Here is a 19224-nt window from a genome sequence, read left to right as displayed (position 1 = left end):
CTTCTCCCTCTCCTCTTCTTCCTTCTAGTGGTCCGCTTTTGGCTGATGACGTGGTGCAGCAATTTGATGCCACTCATTGATTATCAGAGCTAACCGCCGCCTAGGGAAGCTTGTCAACCCTTGTGACTTCTTTTGGGGAAAAGCTCTAGGTAAGTTTTTCTGCAGTTCTTTCTTTGGATGTTCATTTTTCTTCTGCCCTTATGTCTTGTTTTTCTCTCTCCCTTTTTGCTTAGTCTTTTTCTCATGATCATACCGACTTCTTTTTCTCATCTGAAATAGAGAAGAAGTTGTCTTCTGAGGTGAGTACCCTAAAGGCAGAGCTTGACCTCTATCGGGTCAAGTTGGAGACCGAGCGTCAAACACATTAGAAGGTGGAGAAGGCTCTCCGTGCCTAGGTAGTTGAGGTAGAAAAGCAGAGTGATGCAGCAGCCCAGGAGGCCTTGAAAAATGTGGAGGCTATGAAGAAAGAGTGCCATGGTATCACGAGTTCTTTTTCGTTTCCCTTTGTATTCAAATTTGCCTTTCTGCTGACTTGTGTTTTGTTGCTTGGTCTAGCTCTCCGAGTTGAAAACAGAAGCTCTCGGAGGGTATCGAGGAGATGAAGACACTCGTTCGTACTAGCCATAATAAGGCTAAGGAGGTAATTACTTGAGCTGAAGAAGAACTCACGCTTGCTAAGTTGATTAGGTGTGGAGCTGATAGAGACCTTGTGTAGGCCCAAAAAACCATTGAGGACTTGACTGGCAAGTTGGCAACGGCTACTGAGAACTGGAAAGCTTTGTGGAAGTCTTTTCGGTCAGTAGCCGACCTTCTCCAGACTCCAACAGATGATGGTCATTCTTGGGCTCAGTTCATTCCCCAAGTGTCGACCCGTTTCCAGGAGTTCGTGAAGAGGTGTGCCCATCTATGTACTAGGAATGTCCTTGCCCAGGTCCAGGTTCTTTCCCCAGAGTTTCCTTTGTCTAAGGTTGTTGATGAATCCGAGAGTCAAGAGTATCTAGATGCTATTGAGAAGTTGGAGATAGAGGTCGATGATTTAGCCAGGAAGATTGTAGATAATCTTAACATTGATGTTTCTTCTCCTGATGACAATGCTTGATGTAATCGACCTTTGTATTCCAGCTTCTGTAATAAAACACTATACTTGAAGACTGAATGGAGATTCTTTATTTTTTGTTGATGTCTTCTTTGTCTGTATTTCTTTGTCTCATAAACAACCCGGCTTAGGTAAATCATTGTCTTGACAAACTTTCTTGATCTGTCGAGTGCTTTTGTGGCTTTAGTTTGTTCCTTATAAACAACTCGGTATATATAGATTGATGTTTTGATAGACTTCCTTGATTTGTCGAGTGTTTGTTTGGCTTTCATCTATGACTTGTAAACAACTCGGTATAGATCGTTGTCTCGACAAACTTTGTGTTCTTGTTAGTACTGAAAAGACTTAGGACATCTCTAGCTTCTTCTTTTTGGCTTAACTCAGAGTGTGGTCAGCATCTGGTCCTATCTTTGGTTGCAAAAACATCCTAGGATCGACAAGCCCCCGATCACTTCATGGTTGAGTTCTAGAAGCCTCGTCTTGTTCCTTCAAGTCTTGTTGAGCAGGAACAAGCATCGTCCGAGTGCTTTCTTGAGCAAAACCGTGTAGCGCTTTTTGGGATCTTCTAAGTGTAGCCCTTGAGCCTCTTGCTATTTGGAACAAGGAGCTGGAGGGTCTTGTCTTGAAATTGCTCTAATTTATGCTCAGGCTTAGTTTCAGTCATTTTGCTTTTTAGTTCGGGTGTTAGCTTATTAGCTACCCTCATCAGCGGGCTCAAGCATCTTTTCAGCTCTTTTGCTCTTGGCCGGTATGCTCAGGCATATTTTCAGCCATTTTGCTTTTTGGTTCGGGTGTTAGCTTGTTAGCTACCCTCATCGGCGGGCTCAAGCATCTTTTCAGCTCTTTTGCTCTCGGCCGGTATGCTCAGGCGTCTTTTCAGCCATTTTGCTTTTTTGTTCAGGTGTTAGCTTATTAGCTACCCTCATCGGCGGGCTCAAGCATCTTTTGAGCTCTTTTGCTCTCGATCGGTATGCTCAGGTGTCTTTTCAGCCATTTTGCTTTTTTTGTTTGGGTGTTAGCTTATTAGATACCCTCATCGGCGGTCTCAAGCATCTTTTCAGCTCTTTTGCTCTCGGCCGGTATGCTCAGGCGTCTTTTTAGCCATTTTGCTTTTTTGTTCGGGTGTTAGCTTATTAGCTACCCTCATCGGTGGGCTTAAGCATCTTTTCTGCTCCTTTGCTCTCGGCCGGTATGCTTAAGCATCTTTTCAGCCATTTTGCTTTTTTGTTCGGGTGTTAGCTTATTAGCTACCCTCATCGGCGGGCTCAAGCATCTTTTCAGCTCTTTTTCTCTCGGTCGGTATGCTCAGGCGTCTTTTCAACCATTTTGCTTTTTGGTTGGGCTCATTGGAAACAACTCTAGGAAAGCCATAATAAGACATATGTTGTCTAGAAAGAACCATCTTTATTGATCATGAACATTGGTAAGTCATAATAGTACATATGTTGTCGATGAGCACCATCTTTATTGATCATGAACATTGATCTCTTGTGGCTTGTGTATATATTTTCCCTTGAGTTGTTTTCATGCGTAGAACCTTCTTAGCTGGCTGACGTGCCATGTATTGTTGACTTCTTTTCCGTCTTCAGTTATCAACTTGTATGTGCCTGGTCCGGTGACTTTCATGACGATAAAAGGACCTTCCCATGGACTGAGTAGTTTATGGCGTCCGTCAGTTTTTTGTATTCTTCTTAGTACTAGGTCTTCGACTTGTACTGATCGATGCTGGGTATTCTTGTTGTAGTGGCATCTTAATCCTTGGAGGTATCTTGCTGATTGAAGGGTAGCATTTACTCTGATTTCTTCTGTACTATCGAGTTCTAATCTTTGGGTGTGTTCTGCTTCTCCTTCATCATATTGTTCTATCCTTGGTGACGTCCAAATCAAGTCAGCAGGTAGTACGGCTTCTTATCCGTAAACCAGGAAGAAAGGTGAGTATCCGGTGGCTCTGCTTATTTGGGTCCGTAGCCCCCATATGACCTTGGGTAATTCTTCAATCCATTTTGATTCATAGTCCACTAGTTCTTCATACAATCTTGGTTTTAATCCAGCTAGTATGAGTCCATTAGCCCTTTCTACCTGTCCATTGGCCTCTGGATGTGCGACTGATGCGTAATCTATTCTGAAGCCGCAGTCCTGTGCCCAACTTTGGAATTCTGCGACTGTGAAGGGAGAACCCAAATCTATGATGATTCGATTGGGCATGCCAAAGTAGTGCATAATGTCTTGGATGAACTTGACTGCTTTGGCTGCGCTGTATTTTGCGAGTGGTTTGTATTCAATCCACTTGGTGAACTTGTCAATTGCTATGAAGATGTACTCGAAACCGCCTTTTGCTTTCTTGAGAGGTCCTACTTGATCCAGCCCCCAGCAGGAGAAAGGCCAAGCAGTTGGGATGCAGATGAGGTTGTGAGCTAGCACATGAGCTTGTCTTGCAAAAATTTGACAACCTTTGCATCTTCTGATGAGTTCTTCTGCGTCTTTCAAAGCAGTTGGCCAGTAGAAACCGGTGCGGAATGCTTTGCCGACTAGTGTTCTTGAAGTGGCATGATTTCCACAGCAACCTGAGTGTATTTCGTCTAGGATCTCTTTGCCCTCTTCAAATAAGACGCACTTTAGGAGTACTCCTGATGATGCGGCTCTTCTGTAGAGCTTGTCTCCTACTAGGATGTAATTCTTGCTTCTACGAACAACTCGGGTAGCTTCCTCTTTTTCCACTGGCAACTTATTCTCTTTGATGTAATCAATAAAAACCTAGGTCCATGAAGTGGTGATTACCAAAATCTGGGTGCCTTTAGCTGAGATTTCAGGGGTTATCTCACCGGGTTGTTTGATAGAGGGAGCTGATAACTCCTCTATGAATACACCAGGTGGGACCTTCGCTCTATCTGATCCAAGCTTGGCGAGGATGTCTGCCACAATATTAGAATCGCGCAGAACGTGTAGAATTTCTAATCCTTGAAAATGTTTTTCGAGCTTTCGTATTTCAGCACAGTAAGCGACCATGTTTTCTTTGGTGCAATCCCAATCTTTGTTAACTTGATTGATGACTACTGCTGAATCACCGTATACGAGTAAACGCTTGATTCCAAGGGTAATTGCCACTCGTAGCCCATGGATGAGGGCTTCGTATTCTGCTTCATTGTTTGTAGCTTGCCATAGCATCTGAAGGACATATTTGAGTTGTTTTCCATCTAGAGAAATGAGGAGAACGCCTACACTGGCTCCGCCTAGCTTGAGTGATCCATCAAAGTACATCTTCCAATAATCAAGGATTGTATTTGACATAGGTTGTTGAATTTCTGTCCACTCGGCAACAAAATCGGCCAGGGCTTGAGATTTAATTGCCTTCCGTGGGGTGAAATTGATATTGAGAGCACCAAGTTCAACTACCCACTTAGATATGCGCCCTGTTGCATCTCTGTTGTGTAGGATGTCTCTGAGTGGGAAATCTGTCACTACGGTAATCTTGTGGCTTTCAAAATAGTGGCGAAGCTTGCGTGAAGTGATCAGGAGGGCATAGAGTAGTTTTTGCACATGCGGGTACCGGATTTTTTATTCTGACAGTACTTTGCTGATGTAGTATACGGGGTGTTGTACTTTATATACACGCCCTTCTTCTTCTCTTTCTACGACAATCGTTGTGCTGATCACAGTAGAAGTTGCCGCAATGTACAACATCATGTCTTCGTATTTCTTCGGAGGTGTGAGAACAGGTGAGGAGGTGAGGTATGCCTTGAGCTTCTTGAAAGCTTCATTGGCTTCTTCTGTCCACTCGAACTTGTCTGTCTTCTTTAGCAATTTAAAGAAAGGTAACCCTTTTTTGCCTAGTCTTGATATGAAATGATTGAGGGCCACCATGCAGCCTGTTAGTTTCTGCACATCTTTGACACTTCGAGGAGGGCCCATCTCTGTTATGGCTCGAATCTTCTTGGCGCTTGATTCAATTTCGCGATGACTGACCAAGAATCTGAGTAGTTGTCCTGAAGGAACACCAAATACACACTTGTTTAGGTTCAATTTCCACCTCCATCTTTTTAGGTTTTCGAAGGTTTGCTTTAAGTCTTCAATTAGTGTATCCGGGTTCTTTGTCTTTACTACTACGTCATCCATGTATGCTTCTACGTTTTCGCCGATCTGATCACCGAGGCACGTTTGGATAGCTCTTTGGTAAGTGGCACCAGCATTCTTGAGTCCAAATGACATGGTTTTGTAGCAGTAAGCACCTAATAGAGTGATGAAAGATGTCTTGCTCTGGTCTTGTTCCTTTAATGCAATCTGGTGATATCCTGAATAGCAATCAAGAAAGGATAATAGGCCAGATCCTGCTGTTGAATCAACTATCTGATCAATGCGTGGTAGCCCGAACGGATCTTTCGGGCAGTGTTTGTTGAGATCTATGTAGTCGACACACATGTGCCACTCGTCCGTATTCTTTTTCTATACCAGAACTGGGTTTGCTAGCCAATCTGGATAGAGGATTTCTCTGATGAATCCGGCTGCCATTAGTTTTGTAATTTCTTTTTTAATTGCTGCCTTCTTGTCGGGTGAGAATCGTCGTAGTCGTTGCTTCACTGGCTTGGAGCCTTCATTGATATCAATTCTGTGCTTAGCCAATTCTCTTGGGACACCTGGCATGTCAGCCAGCTTCCAAGCGAAGATATCTTGTCCCGAAGAAAATTGGTGAGCGTGAGTTCCTATTTTGCCGAGAGGTGGGCGCTGATGGTTGCCATTTTGGAGGGATCATCGGTGCCCAGGTTGATTTGCTTGATGTCGGCTTCTTTTGGTGGTGCTAGGATGCTGGGTTTTTTAGCCGATATCACTAGCTCTTCTAGGCTCATTTCTGCTGCAACAGTGGCTATTTCTTTTCTTCTATAGGCGGCATGTGCTTTTGCTGCAATTTGGATCGCCTGAACATCGCAGTCAAAAGCGCGCTTCAAATCACTCCGAAGAGAAAGGACACTATTAGGCCCTGGCATCTTAAGCAACAGGTATGGATAATGCAGTATTGCCATGAATTTTGCTAGTGCTAGGCGCCCGAGGATTGCGTGATATGATGAATCGAAGTCCGCAACTTCAAACTTGATGAACTCTGTACGGTAGTTCGAGGGAGTCCCAAAAGTAACCAGTAGAGTGATTTGACCAAGTGGCATTGCTGCCTTGCCGGGTACTATGCCATAAAAAGGCGTGCTTGTTGGTGTAATCATCTTGGCGAGATGTAGTCCCATCTTCCTTAGAGTTTTTGAAAAATGATGTTGAGTCCGGCTCCCCCATCGATTAGTACTTTCGTAACAGTCATACCGGCAATAGTTGGATCTAGAACCAGTGGGTAATGGCCTGCGTTTCCTACGCTAGTCCATTGGTCTTCTCTTGAAAATTGGATTGGATACTATGACCAATTGAGATATCTTAGTGTAGCAGGTTCTGCTGCCATGATGGTTCGTAACGCTAGCTTTTCTTGATGTTTGCTTCTAGAATCTAGAACCCTGGCAAAGATTACTGCTACTGTCCCTTTGGATTTTTGGAATCCCTTGTCTTCGTGGTTGTCTTCTTCTTTTTTCTGATTGCCTTCTTTGGTATTCTCCTTACTATCTTTCCTTGTGTATCGATCTTTGAAGGTGTAGCAATCTCCGATGGTGTGATTTCCTTTGGGGTGCAAGATGCAACGCATGTTTTCAATGTCGTCGTACCTTTTGGGCTTGGAAAACTTCCTTGATTTGTCAGTCACTGCTACGGAGTTGTCTAGTCCATGTTTTCTTTTCTGATGTCTGTTGTTTCGAAGATTTTGCCTGTCCGGGTTGTCTCAGTTGTTTCTATCCGGGAATCTTTCTCGTGTCTTTTCCTCGACGGTAATCATCTTTCCACTGTTCATCTGAATTCTTCATTGTTTCTTGGGTTTTCTTTGCAGAAGTCTTGAAATTGCCACCTGGCCATGATTCTGTGAGAGAAAGCTTCGATTACTTCTCGTTGGGTGATGTCATGTACTTGAGCTCGTAGTTCGCTAAATCGTCGATAGTAATTTATGAGACTTTCACCTCCTTTCTGCTTGAGTCCTTTTAACTCTACGTGGGTGATTGGGTGTGTAATGATACCCATGAAATTTTCATAGAAAGCTCTTTGCAAGTCCTCCCAATTTCTGATTGATCCTGGATTCAATTTGTCAAACCACTGAAGGGGCATGGTCTCTAGGGCCATGGGAAAGAACAAGGTCTTGATGTCATCGTCTCCTCCGGCCAATTCAATCGATTGCGAGTAAATCCTGAGCCACTGCCTTGGTTCGGTCTTGCCATCATACTTGGAGTGGTTGGATGGCTTAAACTTGTGAGGCAGTCATATTGAAGTAAGTCTGTTTACAAAACAGGGGAATCTATCGTGCGTTCTGGCTTCTGTGTATTCTGATTCAGCGCCCCCTTCTTGCTAATTGTTGTCTTGGTGAGAGTAGTTTTGCGTGGATGTCCGAGTAGGTGCTTTGCTTCTAGCCTTTCTTGGTTGTTCGACCCGGTCGTTTTGACTATGATTTCTTCTACTTTCTCTGTTGTGACTTCCACTTGGTCCAAGTCTCTCGAAAGCGGACTTCCTTTGATTTTGATCTTCCTGCTCATGAGATGTTGACCTGTCAGGTAGTCTTGAGTGGGCCCTTCCATCGTGCGTCCTTAGGACTGTTGATCGGAGGAAGTCCCGGAGCTATTCTTGTTTTTCATTGGGATGTGAAGTCGCCCTGAGTTCTTCTAGTGCTTCTCGGATCTTATCGTAGGGTGTATTCGCTGCTCGTCCTTCTTTGACCTCTCGCTCTGATTTTCTTCTATTGTACTCAGCTAGGTCTGACTCATATTTGATCCAAGCTTCCTTGCACTGCTTAGCACGGCATTGACGTCCTTGTTTCAATTTGTTCTTTCTTTCTCTGGCTTGCCTCTGACTCTCGGTCTCACCATTGTGCCCCTGGGTAAATGGTGATATGTTGGACTCAGATTCATCTGAAGACCTGACGTCGGGCACTTCTGGGGGGGGCCAATGGTGATCGAGGATGGCGAATCATGAATACTTCTCGAGCGTGAGTTGTTCTGTCATCGGCATTGCTTTCCGTACTATCAGAGTTGTTGATAACTTCAGTAGAGGCTTCAAGGTCACAGATCGAGTCTCCTTCTTGGTAGGGTAGAGCTGTTGTCGTTGTTGTGTCAACTAGTCGGGTACTGCTATCCTCAGGAATAGAACCTAGCTAGTGGATGATGCAGTCTTGAGATGTTACGGTTAGTACGAGACCTTCCTGAGCTCCTGTTAGTGGTATCCCAAGCACTGGATTAAGAAATCTTTCGAGCTGTGCCCGATAAGACGTTGCCATGTTGCCAAGACCGAACGGAAAAGGACCCGTCTTCTTTAGAGTACTCTGAGTGTTCTCCGAGTTGTATTCTTGATAGGTTGATGTCATGCTCTGGGGTCTTGTGGGAAAAGAACTTGGTTTTCTGAAAGAACTCGGATAAGACCCCATCTTGGAGGTGGAACCTGAGTTTGAATTGGATGCGTGAAGCCACAAAATCTAAGTTGGATCGGACATCGTGAGCTGTGCGAATCTTCCAGCAAGTTGATCCGCTGTTGTCGCCGAAATGGAAAGGTCTTGATGATGATCTGAATCTTTGAGGAGACAGCCTTGGAGCCTGCCATCGTCACCTGCCTCGCAGATCCATGAACCGAAGATGAAGGTCGATCCCATCGAGAAGATCATGTTGTCGAGGTCCATCGAGCTCTTGGATACAAAGTTGCCGAAAGCCCCTACCTGGCACGCCAGCTGTCGATGTTTGACCATCGATAGCCTGCCACGAGGGTACCCGGGGCAGTATGTTCAGGCTTCAGCGTATGCAGAACTCGACGGTTAACACAAGAGATAGTCGATTTATCCTGGTTCGGACCCTCAATCGTTGATCGAGTAATAGCCCTACGCCTAGTCGGCGTTAGCCTTTGTGTTGGATTGATTGTAAAGTGTTGTGTTGTCTAAAGTCTCCCGTCCCTAGGAACCCTGCCCTCCTTTATATAGTCAAGAGGTCAGAATCCTAGTCGGTTTACAATGAGAGTTCCTAGTAGGATTACAGAATAATACTACCACTAAGATTACAAGGGAAGAATCCTAGTTAGACTAGATCTTCTCCCTTCCTTGCGGGGTGCCCCATGGGTCCCGCACCGACACTCCCTGAAGGTGAATTTGTGGAGAACCTCCTCCTGACCCCCGACCCCAACTCCTTTCGTTCGTCGCCCTCTTCCTCCTCCTCCTCCTCCTCCTCTCTCTCTCTCTTCTCCCACCACCGCAGCCGCCGCCGCCCTTCATGTCCCTGCCACCACCGAACACTGATGCTCGCCGCACATGTTTCCAATGCCACTGTCGCTCAGTTGTTGGGAGCCGCGTGAGGTTGGTGGTATTCGGTGGCGCAATGGTGTGGGGAGTTAGGCGTCACTAGTGCGGAGATAGGTCGAAACTCACTGGCCTCCTTGGCACTCAGCCTCATCGCCCATGACATGACACCCTCATAAGCAGGCAGCCGAGATCCCAAATTGTGATGGGAAGCGGCTGCTCGCCTTCCCCCAGATCCGGCTGACACCTTCTCCATCAGATCTGGCACAGTAGAGATGACGGCTGCTTCCATGCCCATGGGGAAGTTTTGTACCACGTTCATCTTGAACTTTTTGGCTAGGTACGCATTACATGTTGGGTACCATGATACTATCATTTCTAAATGTTTTGGCATGTTTGTATCTAGATTCAATAGTACCATGATGCTATCTAGGCATTACATGCGCTTACTAGGCATTCCTCGTTGAAGATCAACAATTGCAATGATCTATCCCCATCACGATGAAATTTCTGAAGATTACTCGGGCCTGTCGTCCAAGGCTATTGTGATAGAACCGCCCAAAATAACACACTTTCAGAGGCACCTGTCTTCCACCAAACACTGAGCACCCCGAGAGCGATCTATATCGGGAGGGTTCCGTCGAGCACACCCCTGGGGAGAACTCGAATAATCCACATTTTTCCTCCAGGATCCAATAATGAGAAAGAGTTTACAATACTTAGTCCATTTCATACAATCAGAGTTCTTAGAAATACATTATTACAGTACCAAGTTCAGAGTGTGGAATTTAAACATCGGAATTAAAATAAACATCTAACAGTAGAATACAAGGATCCGTCTGTGCCCACCAGAAGAATCTTTCACACAAGAGCTACTCCTCAAGCTACACCTACAACAGGGGTAAATAAACCCTGAGAACACAATGTACTCGCAAGACTTATCTGACTAGTGGGAATAATTTTTTGACTCCAAAGGATATGATAAGCTTTATGGTTTGCTAGGTTTTCTTTTTGTGGAAAGCAATACTAGTAGTGAATCCTTATGTATGTTTCTTATTAGCAGTCATAATTAGTTCATTCTCTAACCATTCTATGTAAGCACCTGTTCTACTTTCAAGCAAGAGTTGAGCAATCAGGTCCATTTCACCATCATTCTTCTTCTACATCTTACTACGGTGCTAGATTATAGACAAGTCCTACCGGATTACCCGACGATTCACGAATCAATGTGCCCAGCTGGGTACCCTGAAACACACACCCTGCTTGTACCCCAGGCACAAGTAGGACCAACCCATCACTCTCCTATCAAGGGGTCCATGTCCCCGTCCAAACTTGGACTCCAAGCCCCCACACCTAAGTCCCGGACTCAGTGTGGTGCTTAGACCTCCACCATACCTGCCTCCAATCAGTCGGTCCAGAAAGAGCCGGAACCCACGACAAGAGAGCAACGAGCCTTCCCTGCTCCCATAAACAAGTATGTGCTCAGGATAATAAGTCTTTGACCTGACTAGAATCCAATGCAATGGCCGGTCCTTAACCGACACGGACAGGGAAAATAGTATAACCAAGCTATGCCCCACTAGTCGTGGGACACACCCTCTTACACCCACCAATACCCATACCATATCTCTGCCTAGTCTCCATTTTTCCTCTCACCATTTTATCATAAGAGTGATAATAATAATCACCTATTGTGAGTAACGGCAGATTACTCACGCTACTGAAAATACTAAGCATAGCAGCTACTTGACCAATGCTAGTAGGACTCATAGGTAGGTATATCTATGCATGTAGTTTTCATAAAATGCCTGTAACGTAAATGCACATCACATATATATATATATCCAATGATCATTCAAAATAAGGGTTATGCGCCAGGGCTTACCTTGGGCAGGCGTGGTGTCAGCAAAGTCAGCAGCTAGTGGCTCCAGGGCTCCCTCCTAGACAAGGATTCCCTCCTCGTACTCTTCAATCACCTCCTCGTACTCCTGCTCGCTCGCGGTCACGAAGTCTACCAACTCCTTATCTACATGCATGAAATGATGATGCAACACTTAGCAATACGGCAACAGAAACACTTAAAATAAGAATACATCTACCAAGCAACTAAGCTGACTCTAATGATTAAGATGCTAAGCTACCTATTATTCCCACTAAACAGGTATGAAACATTTCATGTATTATCTTAGCAACTAAAGGCATCCTTATTCTTATTACCGATTTAATATATATACTAAAACAAGGAGTACTTAGCTACCATATTTCTCAACCTATTCTAAGGCTACAAAAATTACAATGAGCAGATAATAATCTAATGAACCTACTGTAAAAATTTCATGGCCAAAGCTATTACCAAATTGCTACAAAAATTCCTATAATTATTAATCTAAATAACGCTAAACACTTTCAAATGATTTAATAGACCTTAGCATCAACATAGACATGTATAAACTAACCATACTATCAGATAGACAACATTTTTAGAAACTCAATAGAATTTCTTTCACAATTTTTGGACACCTACATGATTTTATATAATTTACTAAAGATTAGCTCAAAACTAAATAGGAAAAGCATTTACTAATTCCTAGGAAAAGAAAAACCAATTTCTCTGCACGGCCCACAATGCGTGGCCCACGCGGCACAACGCACGTGTGAGCGCGGCCTGCTAGCACGGCCCACGACCAACAGACCGGCCCAACCACTATGGCCCACGTGGGGAGGCCATGCGTGCTGGCAACCTTGCAAAAAGGACCTTGCGCTAATGGCGAATTAACCAGCGGCCCTCACCACTATTCCCCATTCTCACTGCCCTTTCACCTAGCACCCTAGATTTCTTCCAATTCCTATCACGAAGCCCTTGGCGATAGTGTGCACGATGACGCGACTTTCACCGGCATTCCACGCTCACGCCGAGCAACTAGGACCCGCCCTAGATTTTCTACGGGGTCGATGGCCATAGCTAGCTCGAACGATGACCCTAGAAAGTGGTAGGGAGCTAGGGGACGCACTAGTGCGCGCGGCAGCAACACACGGTGGTTCACTACGGCGGTGCGACCATTCCGGCAAACTAGGGCAGCTAGGCGATCAACTAGCTAGCGTACAACATCACTATCTTACCCTTGTTACGGCTGCGGTGGTGGTTTGGCCGAAGGTTCCCCAAACAGGTGGCCACGTGTGGGTGGTGGGATACGGCGGCGCTCCGAGACGGCATGGCCACATCAGTGGCTACGGCGAGGTGGAAGAGGTGCAAGTGAGGTGCACAAGGTGAAGTGGAGGTAGAGGCGGAGCTTGTGGTGAAGATGGATTAACGATGGGTGGTACGGCGGGTGACTGCCCTCGACCACGGTCGGTTCTGGCCTTAATGGCACAGCAGAGGGGGAACTTCCAAATTGGAGTTCGTCGTGGCTCAATTCAAAGCGGGGTGGGTATGGTTGGCACGCGAAATTGAAGGCGAGTGCCTGCGCCCTGGCACACCGTGGCCGCGACGCGACGGCGGAAACAGAGGTGGTCGGCGCACATAGGCAAGTAGGGGAAAAACAAAGGATAGGAGGCGATGAGGACGTGGTGGGTAGCTGGCGAGTGCACCTTGGCACGATGCGGCTGGCGCAACTAGTGCGACCCATGGCCGGTGCTAGCCGATGGCACACGCATGAGGTTGGCGTGGCCCGCGCGTCGTAGTGCCATAAATGGCATGGCGACGGCGGTCCGACCCCACGCGCACAGCGCCCAGGCAGACCAGAGATGCAGCGCGGTGTAGCGATAGGCGAGAGCGGGATGGTGACGTGACAGCAGCAGCAGCGGGCGGTGGGGCAATGAGTTGGCGTGCAGCGTGGTGATGGGATGGCGGCGGTGCAGAGGCACAGGCAGATGCGACGGCAGCCTGCTGTGGCGCGGCACTGAGGCGGGGCAGCCGCGCGCCAGAGATGTCAGGCATAGCGGCCAGCCGAGCATGGCCAAGCGTGCGTGCGTGCGGCCAATGCGTCAACGCCGTGGCATAGGGGCACGATGACCGCGCCTACGCGAGGAAAACGACCGAGGCCATGCCATGCACGCTTTTTAAAGCTTCCAAATCAACTAATCGGTTGGCCAAACACCCAAACCATCTTTGCTATACCTAAGAGGGTATATTAGGCTACTAAAACAAGCCATAATACAATACCACTTTTTAACCCAATTTCTCTATAAAAATTATCAAACATAGCTTTGTCAATCTGTTTTCAGACTTAAAAAATCGACTTAGTCTTGAGTCGGATTTGTTTCAAATTCGATTTCCAAGCTTTTAGAAATGTTAGCTAGTGATATCATTTTTTGACCGCAGGTATTTCATCGTCATCTATAAAGTTTGTACTTCAAACTTTATTCAAGTATCACATACATGTTCTATAGCATTTTTGCTTAATAAAAATTAGTTTTAAACCCTAAGTGATATAACATGACTATGGAATTAACTTTCGTTTCGCACTTTCGTTGATCGTTTTGAGTTACGGAAGTGGATCTACACTCTTTATTACATGCATTAACACATAAACATGATGCTCATGACATATTGCAGTAAATGATTTACAGTGTAACACCGAGGGTGCTACAGCTATATACTCGTTGAATACATCAGTGTAGCATGCGTGCGGCCCAGAATATCTAAGGGCATCACAGACCTGTTATTGCCTCAAACTTCCGTGGCCTAAACGGCCATAGTCCCTCTAAGAAGCTAGCTGCAGAGAGATGGCTCCGCATAGCTAGTTAGCAGGCTGAGGTCTCGTTCGTTAACGGAATTAACCAGACAAATCGCTCCACCAACTAAGAACGGCCATGCACCACCACCCATAGAATTAAGAAAGAGCTCTCAGTCTGTCAAACCTTGCTATGTCTGGACCTGGTAAGTTTCCCCGTGTTGAGTCAAATTAAGCCGCAGGCTCCACACCTGGTGGTGCCCTTCCGTCAATTCCTTTTAAGTTTCAGCCTTGCGACCATACTCCCTCCGGAACCCAAAGACTTTGATTTCTCATAAGGTGCTGGTGGAGTCCTATAAACAACATCCGCCGATCCCTGGTCGGCATCGTTTATGGTTGAGACAAGGACGGTATCTGATCGTCTTCAAGTCCCCAACTTTCGTTCTTGATTAATGAAAACATCCTTGGCAAATGCTTTCGCGGTTGTTCGTCTTTCATAAATTCAAGAATTTCACCTCTGACTATGAAATACGAATGCCCCCGACTGTCCCTATTAATCATTACTCCGATCCCGAAGGCCAATACAATAGAACTGGAATCCTATGATGTTATCCCATTCTAATGTATTGGCATGTTTGTAAATGTATGTATCCAGATTCAATAGTACCATGATGCTATCATCTTAATTGTTTCAGCTGAGTAGCCTGGCTTTAGAGTGTAATTTCCCCTTTCTTAAAAAATACACTTGCGTCTAGGACTGTAAATGTAACCAGTTTTCCCTCAAAAAAAAATTTGTTCTTGAGTATAGAATAGTGTTCTAAATTTGGTCTTTGTTGACACATTTATGTACCTTGTGTATGTCGATATTCCAATAGAATGGAAGGGCAAATTAATCAGATGTGGTACTCAATCTGTGTAGTTATTTACTCTTACATGCCAGCTGCTGCATGATCCATACTTTAAGCATGTAGCCTTTTTTTGCTAAATGATTTCCTCAATCAGATTATAAATTTATATTTTGGGTTCAGTTTTTCAGTGGTACCTCTGGTAGCTTGCCGAGCACTGGACATCGTCCACATTGATGAGCTGCGTGTCTTCCTATATGCCGATAGCAAGATGCTGTTGTTGGCAGCAATAACGTGACGTTGTGGATGCTTGACCATGCAGCAAGGCTGCCCCAGCAACTCATTGCTGAGAAGGATGGTGTCACCACCAGATCCGGTAGGTGTATGAACATATTGTAGATATCTTGAGTGTTTTCTCTTTGTTGGAATTAGCATATGCTGACATGGGGTTCAAGAAAAGACTATAGATCAAAACTATATTCTCATGTTTTTTGTTTGTCAAACTCTGCCCATAATGGATGTTTCCATTTTGAAGATTTTAGGTCTGCGGTTCTTTTTATTATACACTGATGACTGATCTCCTGCACATATGAGATATTAGTTTGTTCTGTTTTTATAGCCCCACCAACAAAAACTTCTAGACAAGCCGCTGTGCAACCATGATGAGCTATAGAACTACAGCAGCGCCACATGTAAACTATAGAACTACTTGACAGTTAAGAATGTTTATAACTTGATAGACTCTGAAATCCTAATTTGTAATTTCTTTTCCTCTATATAAACTCTACAAAATTGTGGTATATACACTGTATGTGTTTTTATTTTTTGATGTTTTAGAATACAGGATTCCAGGTCAAATACAGGATAGCAGGTAGTCAACAATAGCAGAATCCAATCAACTAAAGGCATTCCGCTCATCGTTTTAGTGCTACGTCCATAAGCATAGGGTTGTTTGACAAATGAAAATACCATTCAGTCTATATTGTAAGATCGTGCAGTCCATCTATATTAAACTTCTCTAAGAAAAATTAGTGTGCAGGGGAAGAGTTAAACTGTAAAGCCCATTTCAGTGATGCAATAACAGGAAGAGTTAAACTGTAAAAGGCCATTGCAGGCATGCTTGGACTTGGACAGTGCGCTCTGCTTTGGATTAGTGAGAATGTGAGATTTCTTTTGTGATCTTAGTCTGTTGTACTGTAACAATCAATTTATTGAATGTTTCTTTCAGTGCCACATGAGTGTCTGTGTGTCAATTAGACAATCGTTGTTCCGTTTGTCTTGATAAACACTTGATTCATAGTACGAATGATACAGGCATGCTTAGACACCACACTGTGCTGTCCATGATGATTTCTTTATCAATCATGGAGTATGCTAATATGGTCCCAACTACTAGTGTCGGCACAGGAGTTTTCCTTCTCTACTTGGTGCTTTACTGTCTGTGTGTTTGGTAACTTGCTCTGCAGCTGACTACCAGAATGAAGTCGAAGTCGGTGATGCACTCGCAGAGGGAGGATTTGTTCATCACAACCAAGGTAATCTGAATTACAGAATGCTACCTTCTGTATTCTACTGCAGGTTTTTTTTTGCCCCACTCTATTCCATAATCTTCATGTAATTGAAAGTTTGGAATCTGTTCTCATTGCAGCTGTGGAACACAGATCATGGCCATGTGCTTGATGCCTGCAAGGATAGCTTGAAGAAGCTGCAACTAGATTATCTCGATCTCTATCTTATTCACTTCCCAGTAGCTACTAGGCATACAGGTAAGTTCCTTGCCCTTTGCACAATATTTACAAAGATTCAATGGGTGCCTCACAGAAATGTGTATTTCTGTAGGAGTTGGCACAACTTCTAGTGCACTTGGTGATGATGGCGTGCTAGACATTGATTCCACTATTTCATTGGAAACAACATGGCATGCAATGGAAGAACTTGTTTCCATGGGACTGGTGCGCAGCATTGGAATCAGGTAAACCGAACCAACAATTTTTTCTGTTTTGTTAGCACCAGTTTGACATTTGAGATATTTAGTCTTGGCAAGCTTCCCTTTGTATTATGATTCATTACATTGGCAAGCTTCCCTTTTGTACTAGGAATATTGCTGGTGCTGAAAGAGTAGTGTAGTTTCGAAATATCCTGAATTGGAGTAAAATAAGTCTTACACTAAAATTTTCTTGCTGCGACTTTTTCCATGCTTGGCGATTTACTTTTCATGCTGGTGAAGTCACTTTTTTTTACAACAATAATAATACTATCAACCATCACAGCGCATACCCCCTTGGGTGGCTCCACTGCCAACACCGAGTGGTTCGGGTCGTTCTCGTGCCTCGACGACCCTGTCATCAAGTTGGTTGTCATTTCAAATCTCCATTACAACCAGCTCTAGACTATCAACCATCATGTTTGTTTAACAAACAGGAGTACATTTTGTTTGGATACTTTGCAATATCAACAGTTCTGGTGTCAATGTGATCAACTAACTTGGCATTGTGGCAGCAATACAATTTGCAGGGCTTGGCTGAGAAATACGGCAAGACGCCGGTGCAGCTTGTCCTCTGGTGGGGTCTGCAGCGTAACACAGTGGTGATCCCCATGACCTACAAGGCACAGCAATACATTAGCACGCCACTTTATATACCTTCACTCATTGGGACATGTTTAGTTTCAAGCATGAGCAATTGCCAAAGTGAGGACAGGAGCTTGCATATGTATGTAACTGTGATGTGAACATGTCACGCTTTTTCTCTCTCTCTTAAAGGGAGCAAGTGTCTGCAAGATTAAAATGTTTGGAGTATAGTGGCAACGTGTGCTCTTATTGGTTCATTCTCAAATGGATTGTGTCGATTTTATATTGCTAGCAGTTCCATATGGATAGCTTGATCTTGGAGGTATTTCTAATAATGCCTCCATTAATGTTTGAAGGCGTTCTCTAGAACGCCTCTAAATAGTATTTTAGGTAGTCAGAAAATATCTTTAAATGTTGATATTAAAAGGCTTTTTGAAAAAAACGCCTCAAAAGACCTTTTACTTACACGTTTTAGACGGTGTTTTAATAAATGTCTCAAAAGGTCTCTAAGGGCGTTTTGACATTTTTTTGAGGCATTTGTAAACGCCTCTGGACGTGTTGTAGTGCGGCGAGTTGCCCGTCGGTTATGGATGACCTCATGGCTGTGCACGGAAGAAAGAACTGAAGCAGCTAATAAATAAAAGTAACTATATGCCTTTACATGTCGCTCCAGTTCATTTGTTTCTTTTTTTCGGTGCGCCGTGACTGTGTGTCTATATGTTGTGCGTGCATTTTCGCCTCAAATTACATAAGGGCCTAGTACAATATTATGGGTCGTGGAATATAATGGGACTTGTTTTGAGTTTTTTTTTCTTGTATTTTGATTCATTAGTGTTTTATATCCGGTATTGCTAAAGGACACTCGCGTGTTTCTGTTGGAGAGAACACGCGATTTGTCCTCCGTCGGATGGGGCATCGACGGCGCGCGCTTGTGCGGTCTGTTTTCCACCCGCTCCGTCGCTGACATGTGGGACCCATTTTACTGTTCAATTTTGGATCGTCGCGCCTGCCGAGAAGTCTCCGCTCCACTCGGTCCACTCCTGTCCATTTCGCTTCCTCTCCCTTTCTCTCCCTCCTCCTTGGCGACGCCGAAAGGCGACGGCGACGACGACGGCGTAGGTCTGCTCGGGCTTCTTCCTCGCTTTTTGATTCGGAGGGTGCGTCGCGGCGGAGGTCAGCAGGTAGTACGGCTCCCTCTTCCCTTTATTTTGACCCATTTTGGTTGTGATTTGGTGGTGTGGATCTGGTGATTTCGATTCGATGGGCTCATGTTAGGGTTTGGTGGTGTGTGGATTCAGAGGGTTCATCGCACCGTTGGTGTGGATTAGGGTTTGTTGGATTAGATGTCATTGTGCCTCTCTGTTGGTAGCTCGCTGGCGTTTGTGGTGAGTGCTGCGGTGGTTGGTGCGCATCCCCTTTGATTTTGCAGCGTAGATTTGGAGTTGGATGGGTTTTTGTTTGGATTGTTAGCAGGTGGCGTGGATTTGTTTTCTGTGTTTCTCGGTTAGATTATGTGTACCATGTATCCAATTGAACAATGGATGGCCATTGCCTTATGTCAGTTTTTTGAAAATTTAGGGCTTCTATTGTTCTGCCAAGCTTGTAGATCTAAAGCAGAGCTTGGTCTGTCTTGCTGTGTTATGTGGGCTACCGTGCACATGGCTGTGTCTGTTCTCTTGAGATGACTGTCTGTTCTTTTG

General features: G+C 44.8%; 1 protein-coding gene across 2 annotated transcripts; it reads left to right on the top strand.

The window, feature by feature from the left end:
* The first annotated feature begins 15144 nt into the window (after window positions 1-15144).
* On the top strand, window positions 15145-17754 carry LOC136522754 (NADP-dependent D-sorbitol-6-phosphate dehydrogenase-like). Of its 2 annotated transcripts, none has more exons than XM_066516564.1 (5): window positions 15145-15670; window positions 16422-16490; window positions 16604-16721; window positions 16795-16927; window positions 17470-17754. In XM_066516564.1, exons 2-5 carry the CDS (start codon window positions 16434-16436, stop codon window positions 17543-17545), a joined length of 384 nt encoding a protein of 127 aa, XP_066372661.1. In that variant the 5' UTR covers window positions 15145-15670; window positions 16422-16433; the 3' UTR covers window positions 17546-17754. The 2 variants fall into 2 exon arrangements, with proteins under 2 accessions (XP_066372661.1, XP_066372660.1); XM_066516563.1 differs by having other exon boundaries at window positions 17455-17754.
* Window positions 17755-19224: the final 1470 nt, after the last annotated feature.

Source organism: Miscanthus floridulus, chromosome 18, assembly GCF_019320115.1.
Source record: "Miscanthus floridulus cultivar M001 chromosome 18, ASM1932011v1, whole genome shotgun sequence".
In the NCBI taxonomy this organism is placed as follows: Eukaryota; Viridiplantae; Streptophyta; class Magnoliopsida; order Poales; family Poaceae; genus Miscanthus; species Miscanthus floridulus.
Note: the sequence above shows the minus strand (reverse complement) of the source record. Positions and strands in the feature narration are given on the sequence as shown.